This window comes from Chaetodon trifascialis, chromosome 7 (assembly GCF_039877785.1).
Source record: "Chaetodon trifascialis isolate fChaTrf1 chromosome 7, fChaTrf1.hap1, whole genome shotgun sequence".
NCBI lineage: Eukaryota > Metazoa > Chordata > Actinopteri > Chaetodontiformes > Chaetodontidae > Chaetodon > Chaetodon trifascialis.
This window is the reverse complement of record NC_092062.1, coordinates 27,400,505-27,420,553: the sequence shown is the minus strand read 5'-3', so window position 1 is coordinate 27,420,553 and position 20,049 is coordinate 27,400,505. Positions and strand designations below refer to the sequence as shown.

Sequence of the window (20,049 nt, the reverse complement as noted above, 5' to 3'; positions counted from 1 at the left end):
ATGTGTTTGTAGCCCGATAGAAAAAGGGTTTTCGTCTCTGTAGCTAATTTAGTTTTTTTTAATAACTCACTTGTTTAAGTTACATTAAGGGCTTAAAGTTATGTCTTATCATGGGCATGATAGCTAGTTGCTACATCTTAGCAACCAGGCCTCATTTGGCTCACTCAGCTCTGCCCGTGCTCCACCTCTTTGCCCATTTTTGGAGTGGCCTCAGCTGGAGCTGAGCTTCACAGTGGCTTTTTGCGGCCGTTGTTCAGCAGCAGCTCACGCTCATTCGAAGCGTCGTGTCATTGCCATGTTGTTAGCGTGATTGTTAGCATGGTGCAGTCAGGTAGTCACTCTCAGTAACCGCTCGGCAGAGATGTGTCTGAGTTCAGGCCCGACTGTGTCTACACCCCCACTCATTATGGAGCTGGCTCTGTGCCAACTCCAGCAGGGAAATACAGGTGTGGAGGACTCACACTCCTGCAATGCTTCTCAATCTTTGCTGAACTCCCCAAATGTCGGCAGTTACTCTAAACAGGAAATGGTTCTCTGAGTCCATCGACCCAACTGACTGTCTGACTGACTGACTGTCGCCTCGCAACAGAAACGAGAGGGAGACAAGCACAGAGAAGAGAGGGCAATGGGAAAAACAATAGATGGAGGTTCTACGCACTAACTGAAAGTCTGACCTGTGACTCATTAACACAGATTGTCCCCAGAAAACCAAAAAAGAAAAGAGCTCGATTGTCCAGCGTGGAGCAGATCTAAGAGCAGATCACACACTAACAGTCGAGGGCAAAGTTATCTGCATTCAGACTTGTGATTTTCAGGAGTTTCGCTTGATTTCCAGGCAGCATTTTCGGAATATTGAATTCACACACGTCCACTTCACTCCTCCTCTTTCCAAGATTATTTTGTATTGAGGTTTTTGGGTGTTTCCAATAAGTGCTGCCCATCCCTTTAAAGCAAGCTCTTTCCTGTAACCCTGAAGACATTTAGCAACACAACTCTCACACAACACAGAGACAGACTAAAGCATTCAGCAGTTTCAGCCTTTATCCCAGTCAAACAGATAACATTCAACAGTCTGACATAAACCAACAGTGAACAGATTCTCATGTCTTATAGTTTTAAACCTTAAGTCTTATTTACGGTCTCCTTTCAAAGTCTTTTAATGGACGATTCCCGTCTCTTTATACGTAAGAATATAATTGTTTAGGTGAAGCTACATATGGCTAGTTTGTATAAAATCCTGGTGTGCTTTATTTTCTGCAGCGGTCACATATAATTCTTAAACATGCATTTCTTAAACAGTCGATCCGCTGAAAAACCCTTTTGTTTTATGCATGAGTGTAGGTTTTATTCAGTGGGTTTCACACATTCAGGAGTCTCAGGGAGAAAAATAGGTTGACAACGATTGTCAGACAGGTGTGCTGGATTTACCACAGCTCCTTCCTGGAGTTTGCATCAGTGGGGAAAATGTGGTTAAGATCCAGGTCTGAATAGCAGATAACTGTAGACACACGTCTGGTTTGAGTCATGATACGTCTCAGGTCTGATTACCAGTGTGCCCTATTTCAGTACTGAAGGAGTATTGATGGATTTTTGTGGCGGCCTGGAGCCAATGGAAGACATTTCTCTTTATAATGTCTCAGGATTGCAGTCACTTGTACCTTACAGCTGCTCGTGCTGTATGTAACTCAGCATATTCATTTCACACTGTTCATACTTCTGCATTTTAGTGTTTTTTGCACTCCTTGAATGTCTCAGTACCTGTTCTCAATTAAGTTGAGTCTAATGTAATCTAATAGAACAAGCTGGAAACACAAAATTAAAATATTATCCCCGCATTAAGTTATGAACAAGCAGCTTCATATGGACACAGAGCAACATTTTTAGCATTTATTTTGACTGACTGACCACTTGACTCTTCGATTAGCTTTGTTTTCAGTCTCTACCAGCTCCTGAGGGAATTATATGGCTCTTAAGGTGCTACATGCTCCACTGTGTTCACCAGCTAGTTGCTAACTGTGTCCATTGTCTGTTTGGAGCTTTTTTGCTGAGAGTAGCTGGTTGTTGCTGCTGTACACAGAGTGAACCAAAAGAGTAAAGTAGCAGTGAAGGAAGCTAAAACAGAGCTGAGGGGAAACGCCGTCAGGTGATAATTACAGCTGTGTGGCCATATATTTTATGCACATTTTGAATTATTGTATTAGAAGAGGTTGATAAGAACTTCAGTTTGAAAGGAAGGGAAGGATGGGATTGGGAATAAGTTCTGCCATCTTGGAAATAAAAACAGAGATACGTTCGGCTTTACCTACCCTCACTTTAAATTTGGTTTTCTTGAACTTTAAATTTTGATCTTCTCTGTGTTTTGATATTGATCAGGTGGCGCCCTGTGCCCAAACAGCAGCGCCCTCCAGGAGGTACGGAACTGTAACGAACATGCCTGTACAGTTTACCACTGGCAGACGGGGCCTTGGGGCCCTTGTACAGAAGACCCCTCGTCCTCGTCCCTCAACACCTCCACGGCTGCCCGTACCAGCGGTGACGATCAGGGTCCCTGCTCCATGGGACTGCAGACACGTAAGGTCATCTGTGTCCGGGTCAACGTGGGACAGGTGCCACCCAAGAAGTACGATTTTTCTTCTTTTTCTGCATCTTTTAAAGACGTTGTTTATGTTTCCAGTGAAACTTTATTGGCTATTTCTTGCCTCACTGATTTGTGGGTGTTTATAACTGTGAAATCAGCTCCTGGATGTTGTGTTGAGATGAAAATGGCCCACTTCTCAGAACTGAAATCCACTGCCTTTCAGCAGTAGCTCTCAATCATGTGGCATCAAGAGATCCAAGAGTCGGCACGTTTTCAGTTCAAACACATCTCTGCATCAGCCGATTTCACTGATTTGGACACCTTTATCCGAAAGAAGAAACTAATCAGTTCAATCCAGAGCTGCACTTCAAAGAATAGAGGACAGGGAGAGCTTCGGTTGTCTTTTGATGTGTGAAATCGTTTGTTAAAGATCCTCTTTTGTTTTGGGTTGTTGCTTGATGAACACAGAAAAGGGTGAGAGTCATTCTTCAAGCAAAAATCTAAAAGCCTTTCTCACATTTCCAAGTCAAAGAGTGATGTGTGAGCATCTGTTAGGTGAGCAAGCAGATAGACGAGACACTAAGTCATTTTTGTTTTGTTTGTTTGTTTGTTTGTAAGGACATCAGTGGCAGACTTTCCATGGTAGGACTGAATGGTACATTCAGATATGTGTGTGACATTGAAAGCAAGTGAGACTTAAAAAACAAAAGAAGAGTCAGGAGGTGAGAGATAGATGAGAGAAGCAGCAGTGGTGGGAAGCAAAGTGACAGCGGGAGAGTAAAGCGAGTCAGACACGAAAACAAGGAGCTGGTTAAATAAGCAGAGCAGACTCTACGTGAAGTTAACTCCCAATTCATATCTCCCCTTCGCAGGCGACCACAGATAAATAAATAATCTCTCCGTCCCTGAAAGCCTAATTAACCCTGCCGTTTTGGGCGCTGGTAATTTCTCATTGATGATAATGACAGTAATTAAATGGGATAGATACTTTAAGGCAATTTAATCACGAGGCAGATGAGAGACAAGATGTTTGTGGTTAGCTGTGAAGACCACGCTGCATGAGGCGGATTCACAATACGCTGTCGCATTTAATTCAACGTCTGCCACAAAGTTTGGCTCGAGCCTGGTGTCAGTTATGCTTGACTGATTCACTCGACAACAGAAGATAAAGCAGTAGATCTGCTTGTGGCCAAATGTGTGGATAAGAAACGCAGAGTAGTTCGATTTAGTCCTCGTGAAAAATCAAAAAAAGGTCTCCTGTGTTGAATTTCCTCCTTTCCTTTCTTGCTCTAATTCAAAAGCAGTAAATTCTTCCTCCTCCTGTCTTACACCTCCCAAGGGTGGTTATCAGTGAGGAGAGGATGGGTACATCAATTATTTAAAGGGTCGGAGTGCATTGTGTACAAGGCAAATGTGATTCATAGAGAGCACCTTGTGATAAAATGAAGATTAATGTCCAGTTCAATGGTGGCTGTTTGAGCAGCTGACCCAGAGTCTGCAGCCGCAGTTATCAGGCTGCAGACGAGAGGTCGAAGTCCAGGATGTCTTCTATCACATGCAATTTATTTCTAAAGGTGCATTATGTCAGAATTGGCCGCCTGTCGTAGGTCACTCTAAACAAATAGGTGGTGGCATGTCCCCAGAGTATCTGCTAGCTGCTGCTCACTGTACTCTCTGCTGTAGCTGTCTACAGTATGGCTGCAAGTACTAGCTGTCATTAGCCAGTTAGCTCAGTTAGCCGTGCAACTATTGGCCCTACTGCTGACTCAAGTCTGCACGGATGCTAAATTACAAATCCTGCTATGGCAAAGTGATGATCTGCCATACTGTGTCCTGAAGCCAGTGTGCTGAGGTGATTTACTGTGGCTCCAACCAGGACTCTGAGTCCAGGGACCACAGAGACACAGCAGGCTGACCCAGGGGAGTCTTGAAGTCGGGTAGTAGAGTCGCATCAAACTAAGTCCTCCAAACCAGAGCTGGTGATTGTTGAACAGTGGAAAGACAAACCACGGTGGTTTGGATGAGATTTGTTTTGTTTCTGTCGAGTTTGAATGAAGTTTTATGATGAGTTACAGTACAGTTGGACAATGGTTAGAAGACGTTTTTTTTATTTTGTTTATTTCTCAGACCAAAAAAGCAAAGAGAGTTTGTAACATAGTGAATTCACTGCTTGCATACATCTCCCAGCTAAAACTACAGGGGGCTATGCAAAGTGGTATTATGAGACAGGACTGGCCGGGGTTAGCTGGTTAGCGTGCTAGCTTCAGTAGATTTGTTTCCAGCACACAGTAACGCACAGATGTCTAACACACTGACATAACTGTCATTTCCTCCCATTCTGTTGATAATTAGTTCAGTTTTTAATGTTTTAAGCTAAAAATCTTCCATTTGTATTACATGTTGTACCTTTAAATACACACTGGCAAAGCTGGAGCAGGAGACAGACACAGGCCCAGTGGGTCGGGGAGTAGGAGGGGTGGAGGCGTCAGGGGTAATGCCATCGAGCAACTGACAAAAAGAGGTTTCAGTCGATTTGCCTCCATTATCTTTTGTTTTTGCCGGTCAATAACTTTATATAAGTAAGTATCATTTGCAGTGAGGGCACAAGAACATCATGTACCAGTGTCAGTAATGAGGAGTGAAAAGAAGATATTTTACTCCCACTCAGCAGGCGGCCATTGATATTGACCTCAGCCGAGGAGTAATGAAGGTCACGCACTTGACTGAGAATATGCCAGCAGTCATTTGACATTTATTTTTTCTCAGGTAACATGCAGCTACCAGAGGACATCTTTAAAGTCTTCTACCTTGTTGTTATTGTCTCACTTTTGGCGTACAATTGATGAATCGATTTAGAGTGGCTGAGGCTTCAAAGTAGAGTCCATTAGACTGAACAACACGAACAGTCAGACTGTCAGACAGGTTATAAACAAATCCCTGCTTTCTAAACCACTTATTCGAAGTGACAACCGCAGCATTAAATGATTGATCAGGTAGATTGGGTCTATCTTAAAACAATACTTAGAAGCCCATGTGTACACTGAAAGGGTAAGTGGTTGCTGTAATGGTTCCTGCTGTCTGTAGTTCAGTCTTATTAATGCCGAATATAGGTTTCCAAAAATGTAACCTGTCCATTATAAAGAAGCACTTTGACCTGCTGTACTTGGTGTAGTTGCGTATGTTTTGATTCTTACAATATGAGTTCAGTTTTTGTTTATTCCAATTTTCTGATGTTATTCTTTCATATTTGTTAGGTTATGTGGTCATCTGTTAGTAGAACAATTCATCTTAAAAGTACACCTTATGTGAGGTGGAAAAAACGCATCACCAGCCATTCAGATTCAATTTAATCCTCTGTTTTCAACATCATCTAGTCAACATTAGCACTTTAAATCCATATGAGCGGACCTGGGTTATTCTGTGTCAGAGGCAGTGGAGGAAAAGCCACCTGCCTGCACTCATTTCAGCATGTTTTCAGTGGTTTGAGAAATGGGAGAATTGGGAGAATAAATCTAATGCTCTCACTCCACTAATGCTCTTGTCCACTTGATTAATGTCACTCTGTACTCTGATCAGGAGATTAAACCTCCACCCTGCATGTGTGATTTAGAGACTTGTTGATATTCGAAACAATATTAAACCAAATACCTGAACTGTAAGCTGCAGTTTTAGCATGAAAAGCACCTATAAGAAACCAACATAATGGAGATTTAAGGTCTGAGTATACAGTCACTCCAGCAGTTAAGTTGAAGCATTAATGAGGGTTGGAGAAAGCAGCTTTGTTTCATTACTTACAAAATGAAATCTTAAAATCCTGGGTATTTTTCCCAGGAAACAACATCAGATTTTGGTGGGAATTTCGTGGAAGTAACAGGATCTCAATTCCAATCCACCCTCTTAAAAATAGATTTAACGTAGGTTCTGTGAATGAGGTATATATGAGTCCTGTACAGGCTCTGATTTGCTTGTAATTGAGGAATGTGAATAGAAATAAACCAAATGCTACAAAGCCAATGTGTCCACTCTGGTTTGGACCACAGAAAAACAGTTTAACGTCATCACAGCCTCGATTTCCTTCTGCCTGAAGGCAAAAGGGTTGAATGACAGATACTGGGAGTGCTGTGAAACAGGACTGTCTCCATAGACTGTGAGGCTTCTCTTCACCTGCCTTCACGGCCCAGTGGTGCTGTCCGTGGTGCTGAAGAAGCTTTCCTCATTCTGACTCAGCCTGTGTACAACCCCGGCTCTGCCTCAGTGTCCATTATTGTGTGCTTTTGTAGGTACCCTGACTTCCTTCAAGGATGTTGTTCAGAGTCTGTAGGTGGATTTTCCTCAGGCCACTGTCGCTGGCAAGGGTCCAGTAATAGGCTGCAAGCCAGCATGTAGACTTTCACCACACTGCAACAGAAAGAGGAGCTCAGGGTGAAGAACAGGGCTCTTCTATTTTAGCTGTTAACACGTGAAAGTTTTAGTTGTTGCCCGGAACTAACAGACACACATAAGATAATTTGAACACCTCATGGGGAAATGACTTTGACTCTTAAACTCGCAATGACAAACATGACAAACTGCCACCAAGATGGGTCCTATTAGGCTGATTGCCAATTAGCTGCATTTGTCAGTTATGAAAGAGGTCTGGCAATCAACACGTTGATAAGCAAGTTTTCAAAGCAGCATGAGACAATTAACAGAGCTGGAAGAGGCCAATTCATCAGTACTCAACATGCATGAGCAATGCAACGTTCTTAGTATGAGGGGAGCCGTGTTGAAAATATATTGACGACGTGCAGCAAATAGAAACTGCAATGATGAAGATGAACAGCAGTCATAATGACACGATCAACAAGATCATGATTGACATTTCGAATATAAAAGAGGTTTGAAGAATACACCTTATTGGTACCCAGTTTGATAAGTCATCCCAAGAAGAATGGAAAGACAGGAAGTGTTTGTTTCTTAGTTTTTTAAGCATGTCCACGATCATCCACTAATCTTTGGTAATTATTATAATCTGAACAGCAAAGCTGTCCTAAAATTCACCAAGTAGTCACTTTAACCCAAACCCCAGTTAGCCCCTAACCTAAACTGATTGACCCCAAGCTGCGATCTTCTCCTGAACGAACCAAAATCTTAAGTATAGAGTTGTTGCATCTTGGACTTGATTTAATAAGACGCACATTAATAGCAGTGTTTGTGGAGTAATATAGTTGTGTCAAACTGTAATCTGTAACCTGTAAATTTGACAGATCAAAGTGGCTCCAGGATAAAAACGTGATGCCAACAGTACTTGATTTGCAACTTGCAGTCGGCGCTGTGACAAACAACCTTTCAATGCAACAATTAGCAGAACTCCCAAAGGGCCGGCAGCAGAGCAGAAATACTGTAAAACCCCTGTCACGGTGGACAAAAAACCTGTTAACGCCCGCTAGCATCTGGCTACAATCAGGGTACAATCAGCATTCATTCCCGGATCAAATGGCTTTTTGACATGACAGAATTGTCAACACATTACATTTCTATAAAAGATACAAAGAAGTAACCATCATAACATTGTCACTGGCCTCCATGTTGTTTTCCATTGACTGATTTTGGTGTAAAAGTGGTACAAGTCAAGACAGTCTAAGAAAGTCAACACAAAGTGCTCTGGTAAAGATTAACAGTGACAGTCACAATACATACAAAGCAGCTCCACAAAGAAAACTTGTGCCTCTCTTCTCTCATTTCTCTCTAAATGAATCTCCTGCCCACCAAAAACATGAAACTGACCCCTCCTCATCCTGATCAAAGCATCACTGTCCCAAATCTGAACCGACAAACTTTTTAAAAAGAAAAAACAGAGGAAAAAGTAAAGATTAAAAGAGCATCTCAACAGTGACCTCTCATAGTTACTCTGTGGTAAATTCACCAGAACTCCTGCCCCTAAAAGAACAGTTCAGCCGCTATTCTGCAAGTAAGTCATTGATTAAAGCCATTCTTCAAGGGAAAGAAGCCAAATGTTCCCTAATTTCAGCTCCTCAGATGTAAGAATATTCGCCCTTCTCTGTCCCGTATGATCATAAGATGAAACTCTTTTGATCCTGGACTGAAGGACAGACCCTAACAAGCAACTTGAAATTGTCTCCCTGAGCTATGAGAAACTGTTCACTTCTCGATACTATGTTTTTTAGCCCCAAACAAGGAATCAGTTAAACAGGAGTCTCAATTAGCACCGTGAGTAAGACGCACGCGGTTAGCGGTGTTGTTAGCGACTTTGTTAGCGGCGTTGTTAGCAGTGTTGTTAGCAGTGTTGTTAGCGGTGATTCACACACCACGAGCCTCCAGACCAGCTCCAGTGCTCCTTGCCATTGATTCCCTTCCAGGTGTGTTGAACTCTGGTGGGATTAAATTCCTTGAAAAGCTCCTCTCTCATTTCCTCACCATTCAGTGATCCCTCGCACCCCATGTGGAAGCATCAACGTTCATTATGTCTCTGCACTCGTTTATTCAGGTCTTTCCTTTCATCTGTCACCTGTCTGTAGTTGTCTCAAGGTTATTGTTCTTCATTCATGAAAGTACGTGTTGCCTTTTATTACCCCTGTAGATTTGACAGACCACAGTGGCAGGTGTCTCATTCTCCAGGATTAAAAGCACTTGTTGTTCTGAAACCCTTTGTTTGTACATTTCTTGACCGAAGCGTAAAGATGCAGCAGCTCTGGTTTCCTGGCCATCTGTTGCTCAGAGGCAGTGTTTCCCAGCCTGCACTCAGGAGTGACTTGATATGTTTTTGTTTTTTTTGCGGGGGGGGGGGGGGGGGGGGGGTTGTTTTTTGTTTTTTCTTTTTCTGCTCTGCATGTCTTCATCTGGCACAATCCAACTGGCAGGTATTCTTGATCAGTGCTCCCACGGGATCCCAGCAGAACAAACAAACATGGCTGCCTGCACCCTGCATATGCAGATGTGACCTGTCTCATTCATAGATGGATCTTAGCTGTCTTCCTCCCGCAGCCTGAGGCAGTGAACCTCACCGGGTGCATGTCACGCACACACACACACACACACACACACACACACACACACACACACACACACACACACACACACACACACACACACATAAACACTGACTGTCAAAGCCCCATAGAAAGGAGAGACACAACAGAGACAAATATGTCAGCGCCTCAGGCTCGGGCTGCTATCATCCTATCGAGAAAGCTGTTGTGGTGTGAGGAAAAAACAACAACGTCTGCTTATTGATTCTGACAGTCTGTGTGCCGACTGGTACCAAATGTGTGTTTGTATAATCACATCGATGCTGTGGAATTTGTGAAAAAGGAAACTGAATGATTCATGGTTATGATGTTCGACAGTAGCGGTATTAAGGACAGTCAATCATCTCCCTGCTGTGTTTTCTAATGGAGGCTGTGTTTACTCCGTGTTTTTGACTGTGATAGATAGCTGAAAGCCCTCAAGAAGGAGGCCAAAGACACCATTGAAAGGTTCCTTGAAGAAGTGCAGCTGCTTTATGCCAAATTAAACAAACGATGTTCTTGTTTTGTAGTAGTAATTTTGATAATGAAATTAATTAGGCCTTATCTTTTCCCACCAGACCTTGTTTTTGTGTTGTGTGCGTATACACTCTCTTAAAACTACTGACAGTTCTTTGCTTTGAATCTCCTCTCTTCATCCTGCTCAACCATCTGCTCATTTCTCGAAAACAGCCTCTCGCCGAACAGATTACTCAACGCGCTAATAGCAGCAAGCAAAACATAAGCATTAGCCTGGCTGCTCGTTTTAATGTCGTGCTTTGGGACAAGCTCCCGGTGCCATGTTGTGCATGTCCTTGCCTCACTACAAATCATGACATTTAAAGATCATTATGAGATTGTGACACTGACTGGAACCAGCAACTCAGTTAAAGCCAGATGCCGTTACCGGATGGCTTCATTCATTTCAGAGGAGTGCATTTTCATGGTGATAAACACAGAAGTGAACTGTTGAGACAAAGATGGAGGAAAGCACATCATGGAAAATTGCGCAGTTATGTTAAAATACCCAGAGTGCCTTCATCAAACAACAAAATCAATGTGACAAGCAACAGCAATATTAGAGACAGAATGATAACAGGAGGAATAAGGGAGGAAAGCAGCAGAAAAAGAAAATGTATACATAATAAAAAATACATAAATGACACTATTACAACAAGCTTTCACACCCCCACGGACAGAGTCTCCCAGCCAAGCATTGTGCTGTTGGTATTCTGGCTGCCATTGTGTTCTTACAAAAAAACATGGCCTGTTTTTTCTGGAATGTAATTGAATTTTAATCATCTATGTTTGGTCGTGAGTGGGGCTACAATATAATTAGACTAAAAGGGGAACAATGAGGGTGGTTCCCTCTGTAGAGAGACGCCTGCTGAAGCCCTAAATGTAAAGCTTAAAACACACAGGTTAGTTACAAAGGGGATTAAAGAGAGCAAAATGAAGAGTGAGAGCTGCACTGAGCGAGATCTTTACATTAGACAGAGAGAAAGGCACTCATCCTTAATCACTCCATCCACCCAAATGCTGCACTTAACTCCACTACAGGAAGTGACCGCCCAGTCGTTTTTTTAACCACTAGATATGATTTAGGCTCTCCTGAGCTAATCCCAGCATGCAGCCTGTAGCAGCTAACACGCTAACAAACATTTACACCTGTGGCTGATTCAGAGTCTCCAGTTTATATGACCTGCATGTTTTCAGACTGTGGGAGGAAACCAGATTCCCGAAGGAAGCTGACTAACTCCATAATAGAAGGACCAGGACCAGGATTCAAAACAGGACTGAAGAGACTCCTGAACACCAGTGAACCTTTAGTATCAAATGATCTCAAAACTACAACAACAAACTAGCTCACAAATATATTTATTTAGCTGATTTTAGCTGATTCATTCAAAGCCACTACAAGAATCACACTAATTTTATCAAATACACTGAACTGATTCAAGTGCTCCAAAAGGGTTGCCGTCGACCGCTTCCTCAAAGCAAACAAGGATCAAGTCCAAGACCTGACCCCTGGGTGACCCGTGTTCACTTGATCAAAGAGGTCAAGGGGATCTATATGGAATCATGTGGTGGACCAAGACAGTTTAAGCAGATTGTGCAGTGATTAGAAGGGTTTTTCAGCTCAATTTTAAAGGTAACAGGAAGCCAGAGTAACAAACAGTCTGGGTAAAATTGGAATGCTGTGGAGTTTCAGTCATCAAGCAGCAGAGTTTGGAACAAGTTGTAGGTGTGCTGGGCATGAAGAGACAAACTTCACGTTATGGGTGATTTATTCAAACAACTTCATTCAATTTATTCAACCTCTACTTTAGCAGAGGTCGTGGAGCTTCAGAGCTGATTTGTTAATCTGACACCCCCATCGACAGGACAGTGTCTTTCAAAATGACTGTGACAAAAAATGATTAAGTTTGGTTGTGTTGAGGCTCAAAACAGTGCATCAAATCCTCCACTTGACCTCTTCCCGAAGAGGTTTTGTGGCTCTCCAACAGCTTCATACCACTTCTACCTTTGCTACTGAGAGGTGACCACAGAACGTCACTTCTCAGCAAAAACATAAACACAGGTTGTTTTCGCATTCCGAGCAACAAGCTGTTGTTTTTGTGGTGAGGACAGACTTTCCAGAACATTGGCGTTTGGTGGGGGGAACACACGAAGTAAAAGGCAATCTGCACTTCAGACATGGGTCTTTCAGCGCTCTGCAGTTTGGTATTTAGAGCACGTTCCAGCGTGATCAAAGGCAAAAGTCAAGCTGTGTTTCTTACTGTAGTGTTGTCCGAATAGGAATATTGTTTTATTGGCCATGTTCTTTCAAGAGCCGAAACAAGTGTTAAATTATAGCTCATCCTCAGACATTTACCATTTTTGAGTAGCAGAGGGAGTATAACAAGGCCAAAGGTTTAATCCCCTCTTTGTCCAAGAGCTGTTGGAGTGCGGAAGTCTTGCCTCGGTGCTCTGATCCCTCTCGACGCAGAGAGAATCAATAAACAAAACAAGTACCACATCTGTAATCCTTTTAGAAACATAAGGAAGTCAAGCTGCATTTAAAGAGCCGCAACTTACAAAAACTTTGCAGAAGACATTTTGAAAAAACATCTAATGAGACTTTAGGGATCGCTTTCATAGATAACAAACAAATTGTGTGTGATATGAAATTTTAATGTTCCCGCACCTTCAGCTGCAGTATTGTTGTGATATTTACCCTCTTTGCATCCAAATTTGTCCTATTACCTGCCAATAGGACTTGGAAATTCCTCAATGTTCTAATAATTGACCAACAGTCTCAGGAGTTACATAACGTCCTCTGCTCTCTCTTTGTGGACCTCAAAGCAAAGTAGCTTGAGGCTCTGGATGGATGTGAATTGAAACTTTTAAAGAATGAACTCATGACGAACCAAAATGAAAAGTAGTTTCTGTTTTGTTTTGCTGGGACTTGAATAATTTGGTTCACAAACCTGCAGGTTTGGTATCGGCCTCCTGCTTATTGGATTGCTTATGCACTAAATTGCTTTTCTCTCTGTTCTATATACACTTTGATTGTGTTTAGATCCTGCAGATTTCTGTGCGCTTGTTATTTTCGTCTTCACGCTGCATTCTGTGCCAGGTTTCCCTTGATAAAGAGCTCCTTGATCTCTACAGACTCTAAAATATTGCAGAGTTAAAGTAGGTTCATATATAAAGTGAGAAAATCCTGGTTAGCACTGGGGTCTGGTGTAGAGATTGTTCTCCAGTCTCAGGTTTATTGGTGGGATCTTGCTTCCTGTTGAAGGGTCCTCGAGCTGGAAACCTTTTCCTTCACTTCTTTATGGACGTGAGCATGAGCTGAAGCCTGAAAATGTAAATGAATCCCCCCCCCCCCCCCCCCCTCCAGATCCAGCAGCTGTTTTTTTCCTGGGGACCATTCAGTTGTATGAAGACACCAGAGGATTTGTTCCACTCGAGAGGGATTTAGCTCTCTCTATTGGTATTAAAAATAAATCTCTCCTTGTGTCGCTGTTACATTATTACATTTTCCCTGCGAGGCTCCCCATCGTTTCCCTGATAACACTGTGCTAACGAGTGTGGAACGCCCAGAGGAGAACGCTCCTCCTTCCTAGCAACATTAAACCTGACTCACATGATCTGTGTGTCAGCCATAGGATGAGGAAACAGAGCGGCAATGCTTCGCAAGACCAGGGACGCAGCACTGCAGAGATCAGATTACAAGATGTCTTCCAGCAGGTCTATCTCGACCCATTTATCTTGACCCAGTAGTATGCACATGGGACCTTAGGTGCTTAAATGACTGGAGATTAACCACAACCCTTGTGCGACAAACCCCGGCTTGACCCTGTATTCTGTGCCATCAGAAGGATTATCATTCACTGATAGCAGAATCCAGTTAAAACAGGGGAGTTTCTGTCCCGAGGCCGCTCGGCTCGTCTGCTGGCTTTAGCCTGAAGGGGCTCAGTTGGTTTCCTCAGCAGAGAGAAATCCACGGGAAGCAGCCTCAAACAGACATTTGCTCTGATGCCTGTTGTGGGATTTTACTCTTCTCTTTACCTTTCACATGCTGTCCACAGATGGCCAACATCAGCCATGAACTAGACGTGATTGCGATATTGCTCGAGGTTGTGCCTTGAATAATGACGTTCTGTATTCAGTGGTTGGTTTGTCAAAGTTCTACAGTTACATTTGTTAAAGCTTTAAATCCTGGTTTCTGTACAGTCACTGTTTTAAATGTCAGTTGACTGTCTGTAAATACTCTATATGATATCCAGATCTCAGTTAGAGCTCTAAAAAGTGTTCACACTCATGGTTACCAGCCCACATGATTACAAGGTAATGCTTCAACAGAGGATACAAAAGACACAAATTACTCAGTTTGTCCACTCACTTTGGCTCAAGGAGACAGTTCAGATTTTACTCTGTAAAGTAAATAATAAAAGAAAGTGTTTGTAGTAGTGACCACCCACTCAGCTCCTAAACATACTGTATGTGTTCATTATGATGAAAAGGTATTGCTGAACTCTGAGTGAAGCGTGTTCTGCTCCGTGTTCGTAAAAGATCATTGGTCAGATATTTTTAGGGGCTCGGCGTTCATTTCTTCTGACTCCGACTCATCTCGCAGTTGCCAGCACCTCTTTGCTCGTCAGAACACGCTGTGCTTAAATGATGGCTTCCTGTAGGTGGTAAAGTGTCTATAACCAACAGCAGAATTTAATCTGGGCACACAGGGCAACGTTACACGATCCCTCTGCTGCACTAGATTGTGATTTTGAATGATGAAACATAGTGCTGCTTAAAATCAGCAGAAATCCAAACAGGTATTCAGGCTTCATCTGGTCCTTAAACAGTCCTGTCTGGGAGGTGTAGCCAGTGTTTTTGTTCAACACTTTTCTTCTGTTCTGATGATTTCTAATGTATTCAGTCGCACTGACCTTGTTGTCTCCAAGAAATCCACTGAGCAACAATCTGCTGCTGTGCATCAGCATAAGTCAGTTTATTTAATCTTTGAGGTTTCAGACCGCTCGCTGTTGTGTTTTGGTGAATGTGTAAAGAGTTCCCAGCAGCGTTACACGACAGCCCCGCTGTGTGTGTTTTGTTGCCTAGGTGTCCAGACGGCCCTCGCCCCAGCACCGTGCGACCGTGTCAGCTGCCCTGCAAGAAGGACTGCATCATGACCCCGTTCAGCGACTGGACGCCGTGTCCTGCCACATGTGACGCAGGTACAGTGGAAAAAACCATGGCCTGATGTGAAGTAACACTGCCTCATTCAGATCTCTGGCTCATGGTGACTCATCTCAGGTCTTTTATTTCCTGGCTGGGTAGATTTCAGTTGTGTTTAATTTTATGTGTTTTCAGTCAGGCTTTGGTAGTTTTACATTACTTTATGGCAGGATTTCTAACACAGCGTTTGGCATCTTAGCTTCAGGCTACAGTGTGAGATAATAAACGCTAATTATGAATTAAACATGTTTTGCTTTGACTCTGTTGCAGCCTGGAAGTATACACAGCAGCGAGTTTAGATCAGGCGTGTGGGACCTTCTGCACAGAGCCAGGCGCATTAACTATCACATAAGCACACGCGCTCACGTCTCGTTACACGTAATTAATGTGACAGATTGGCATGTAGGACAACCTTTGGGCCGACCTCTTTTAGTGTGCCTTGCAAGCCGATTCGCTCGTGGCTACAAGTGTCAGCAAGTGTTGTTGTTGTTGTTTTCATGCTGCGAAAGCGAAACACCGTTCAGATGAGGTCACCTTTGTCAGACGGCCATTGCCCAGGCTGTTGAGCAGTGGCGAGCGCATTAAATTGATTTACAAGCGCAAATCATTATCGTCCATATTTTGATGACCTCCTCATGCGACACGGTGCCATAAATCTCTTCATTTTGAGCGCGCAGCATTTTAATTTGATGCTGTTGATATCTTCACCTTGTGCAGAGAATTACACACCACCCACACCCGAAGGTTTAAAGCGGAGTTCAGGACTATCCGGAGACTCATTTCATCTTAATGAACTACTTGAGGGCATCTCCACACATGTAAATAGCATAAATTTAATCTGAGTCAATTCCAGGGTCTAATGGGATTTTTCTACATCATCGTTGTTGGCTTGATATCCCAAGTAATCAGACGTGCGTGTTGTCTGTCCAATTAGATTTGGCAATAGTATCCTCCAAGTCCATTCTTCAAGGACGATTAGCGCAGCAGCCGAGCTTATCATTCTGACGTGTTTCTCATCACTTTCCCATGCAGACATTTCTTATTTTAATTCAATAATTGTCTGTGTCTGCTCAGCTGGTAACGCCGTGAAAAGAAAGCAATCAAGGAAACGTCTCATCATCCAGCTGCCGTCCAACGGAGGACAGGACTGTCCAGAGGTGCTGGAGGAGGAGAGGGACTGCGAGGTCCCCAAAATCTGTCCCGGATTCAGGTGAAGACGCTACACTGATCCAATAAAGCTGAAGTCAGAGAGAGGATTTGCTTTATTTCATGCTTTTTACAGCCTGGGTTGACAGGTTGAGTTTGGTTTGGACACTTTTGGCCTTTTTGGCCTCAACCGTATCCTCCCAGATTTTCAAATCCAGCCACATATACACACAGATGACTGCTTTATCGCTGATCTGTGTAAGAGCTTCAAACATCCAAGCCAGAACTCGACCTCTCCATCGCATTATTCGCTTGTTCTGTAATGAAATATTTTGGTCAAAGGATGGAAATATGTTATGAAGACACACTTTTTCACGCACACTTCAAAATTACAATCAGGTCGGTTGTTTAAGAGGAATTTTGTTTTGGTGCATGAAAAAAGTAAAAGAAAGATAAAAGATAAAGAGCAAACAGTGCAAAATAGAAGATAAAAAGCAAGTGTTGCAGCAACGCTTGCGTACTCAGTTTAACTTTCTGCACTCTCTCTGTGTTGATGCAGTTTCTTGTTTACGCTTTGTTGACCACATGACAAACAGTAAAAGCTATGAACTGTTATGGGCCAACTAAGTAATTCAGCCATATCACAGTAATGCAGTATATGGTACTAAACAGTACTTTAAAATAAAAACGATGCTCTGAGTGTTTGTGTTACTGCATCGTTTAACTCCCTGGCCCTGTTCGACTGCTATGATGGAACAATTAATGTTTTTGATAAGTTCAAATATGTAACCAGCACTGACCTGTTTAATGGTGAATATTACACAAAGGGCTATTTTTAAGATGCCAATAACGTTTCCTTAATTCCACTCTGCAGCATTTTTGTTGCACGAAAAATTCTTCTTACAGTAATAATGACAATAATTTGGTTTTAGCACTGGTGCTGCAGCAGGTATGCCAAAGACTTAACTACAGAATTTGATCTAAATCTGTTAATGTAGTAACAATATAAGTTTGTGATAATGCTTTCATATTATTCACAGTACAAATACAGGCTTGCAGTTTAATTCATAGGAAATGACTGCAGTGTGAGTCATGGTAGTTTTCCTCCAGTAGTTCAGCCCTTTTTACAGAACATTACCGCATGCTGACAGTGTAATGTTAGTGTAATAATGAAGGCGCTGATCTCTGTACTGTCCTGATTTATTCCAGGTGGAAAACCCACAAATGGAGGAAGTGCCAGCTGGTCCCGTGGTTTCTCAGACAGAACAGTGCCGGTGCTCAGGAGACCTGTGGACCAGGACTTCAAACAAGAGGTATAGAACCCAATCTCCTCATCTCCCACCCATTCCCCCTGCACCCTCACTGAGCCGTTCCTAATCACTGGAAATTAAATTTCTGCTCATTGCGGTGCATCTGGAGCCCGGCCACGAGGCAGCAGATGGATGTGCCAGGGTTTAGAGAAAAGGCCAATTTACTTAGAGCACACATCAAATCCTCCCACTTGCGAGACATGACACAATCGGAGGCTCACACTATTTAACAACATCAACAAGAGACTTATTTTTCTTTTTTTTTCAGTATTTTTTTAATTTTACTTTTTGTTTTCCTTCTGAGTTTGGGAAAGAACTCTGTTCCCGACTCATCGTGTGCCTCTTGAGACTCATTTGACAGTCACTGCTGGCTTTTTTTCACCTCAGGCTCTTGTCATGCAATTTTAATCGAATGTCTCTGTTGAAATTTAGGAGGAGATGCTGCACCTTGCCTATAGCATACGACAGCTTCATATGGGCTTCACGCACAAGTGACAAGTACTTTAAAGAAGTAGTGGGTGTCTCTTTAAAAGCATATTTCCTCCTGCCTTTTATAGAGGATGGATGTGCCATGTAGTCCTGGGAGGCTTTCATAAAAATCCAATTTCATGGGGTCACGCAGAATGATCAATTTCATTATGTTCCAGCTCCTATAGACGGCCATTATTAGTGCTTATATTTCTGTTTCTTCTTCGCCAGCTTCCAATAATGGATGGAAGAATCAATTTGTTCATGAAAATGCTTTAAGGCCCACTTTAGTTCTATATGCTGTGCAGCTTTCCACTGATTTGATACCATATGACACCCGATGTCCTGACCCTCCCGTGCTTGTTTTCACTCCTCTGACAGTTCCTGGCAGAAATCATTTTGTCGTTGACTTAAACCGAACGCGACACGCTGTCTTTCCTTCTCTGTTTTTTGACAGCGTATTGTGTTGTTTACCTGGACAGAGGCTCTCCCCATCAGAGGGAAAAACACTGTAGTAGCTCTATTAAACACACAAAACAACTTTGAGCATGTGCGTCTCTTCCTCTCTCTCACACACACACACACACACACACACACACACACACACACACACACACACACACACACACACACACACACACACACACACACACACACACTCACAACACAAGGCCTGACACTGCACACACCACCAGACAGAGGCTTTCCAGACCAATAGTAGAGCCCACGGGGGTTCAGCAAAATGTGCTAAGAGATTGATTTCTCCATGAAGGTACAGCCCTGCAGAACGTCTGCATCACAAGAAAATGAAACATTGCAGCAACACAAGTAATACCCTTTATTGAAAGAACAAAGAGCGGGGATGATGCAAGGCAACATAAATTGACTGGTGGGCTTCAAACCAATTGAGGTGGAGATGCGTTTGTGTTCTGCTCTGAGTGTAATTGTTATTTAGCCTCTCATGAGAGTCAATCTGAATTATACAGTTCTGATCTATTTTTCATTAACTCTTTAGTCGCCCTCTTTACGTGCTCACCGGGGGGAGAAGAAGTATTAGAGTCTTTTACTTAAAGGAGCACTTCAATGATTTGGGATGTCGAAGTCTTTTTACAGGGAGGCTTAGGGAGTCACTGTTCAGCCTGTGAAACACTTAATTAAGTCTGAATCACTGAAGTTCCTCTTAAAAAGCAGCAATATTACAACGTTAAAATACACCAAAAACACAGTCATTCTGGTCAAAGAAATTTTGAATATAGGAATCATTAAAGGAATAGTTCGACGCTTTAGGTAAAAGGTTTATTTGCTCTTTAATGGAGAACGTGGAGAAGATTAATGTCACGCTCTATCTGTCCAGTAAAGGCTGTATAAAGATACAGACTGCAGCTGGTTAGATTAGCTTAGCATTGGGACTGCAAACAGGGGCTAACACTTAGCATGGCTGTGTGCAAAGGTAAGAAAATCCACCAAAAGGCACCTCTGCGGCCACCTCTATTTCATCTCAATTATTTTCGCAATGTACACTAAAATGTACAAAACTGTCAAAACAATTGAAGTAAAAATATCTGCAGAATGGCTCCTCTTAGTGTATTAATATGCATAGCTGCAGTAACTTGTAAGCAGTATTTATATGTAGTTGCTCAAAGTGGAACTAATTTTATCTGTTGGGTTGTTTATGAAATATGAAGCATTGTTAAATGAAACATTAAATTATGCACCATTTTTCATAAGATCAATGATTTGTCTGTAAATCTTGAATCTGCAGCAGTCTTAGTAACTAAAGCTGTATACTGGCAGCACAGTATCTCTCTTCGGAGTAGAA

At 42.6% G+C, this 20,049-nt stretch overlaps 1 protein-coding gene across 3 annotated transcripts in view; it reads left to right on the top strand.

Annotated features, from left to right (window-relative positions):
• thsd7ab (thrombospondin, type I, domain containing 7Ab) overlaps positions 1-20,049 on the top strand; it is a 136,742-nt gene that overhangs the window by 71,073 nt on the left and 45,620 nt on the right. For all 3 annotated transcript variants that reach the window (XM_070965610.1, XM_070965611.1, XM_070965609.1), the window contains 4 exons: positions 2,374-2,620; positions 15,190-15,305; positions 16,381-16,516; positions 17,662-17,765. In XM_070965610.1, coding sequence (XP_070821711.1) covers positions 2,374-2,620; positions 15,190-15,305; positions 16,381-16,516; positions 17,662-17,765 — 603 coding nt within the window. The remainder of the gene's footprint in view (positions 1-2,373; positions 2,621-15,189; positions 15,306-16,380; positions 16,517-17,661; positions 17,766-20,049) is intronic.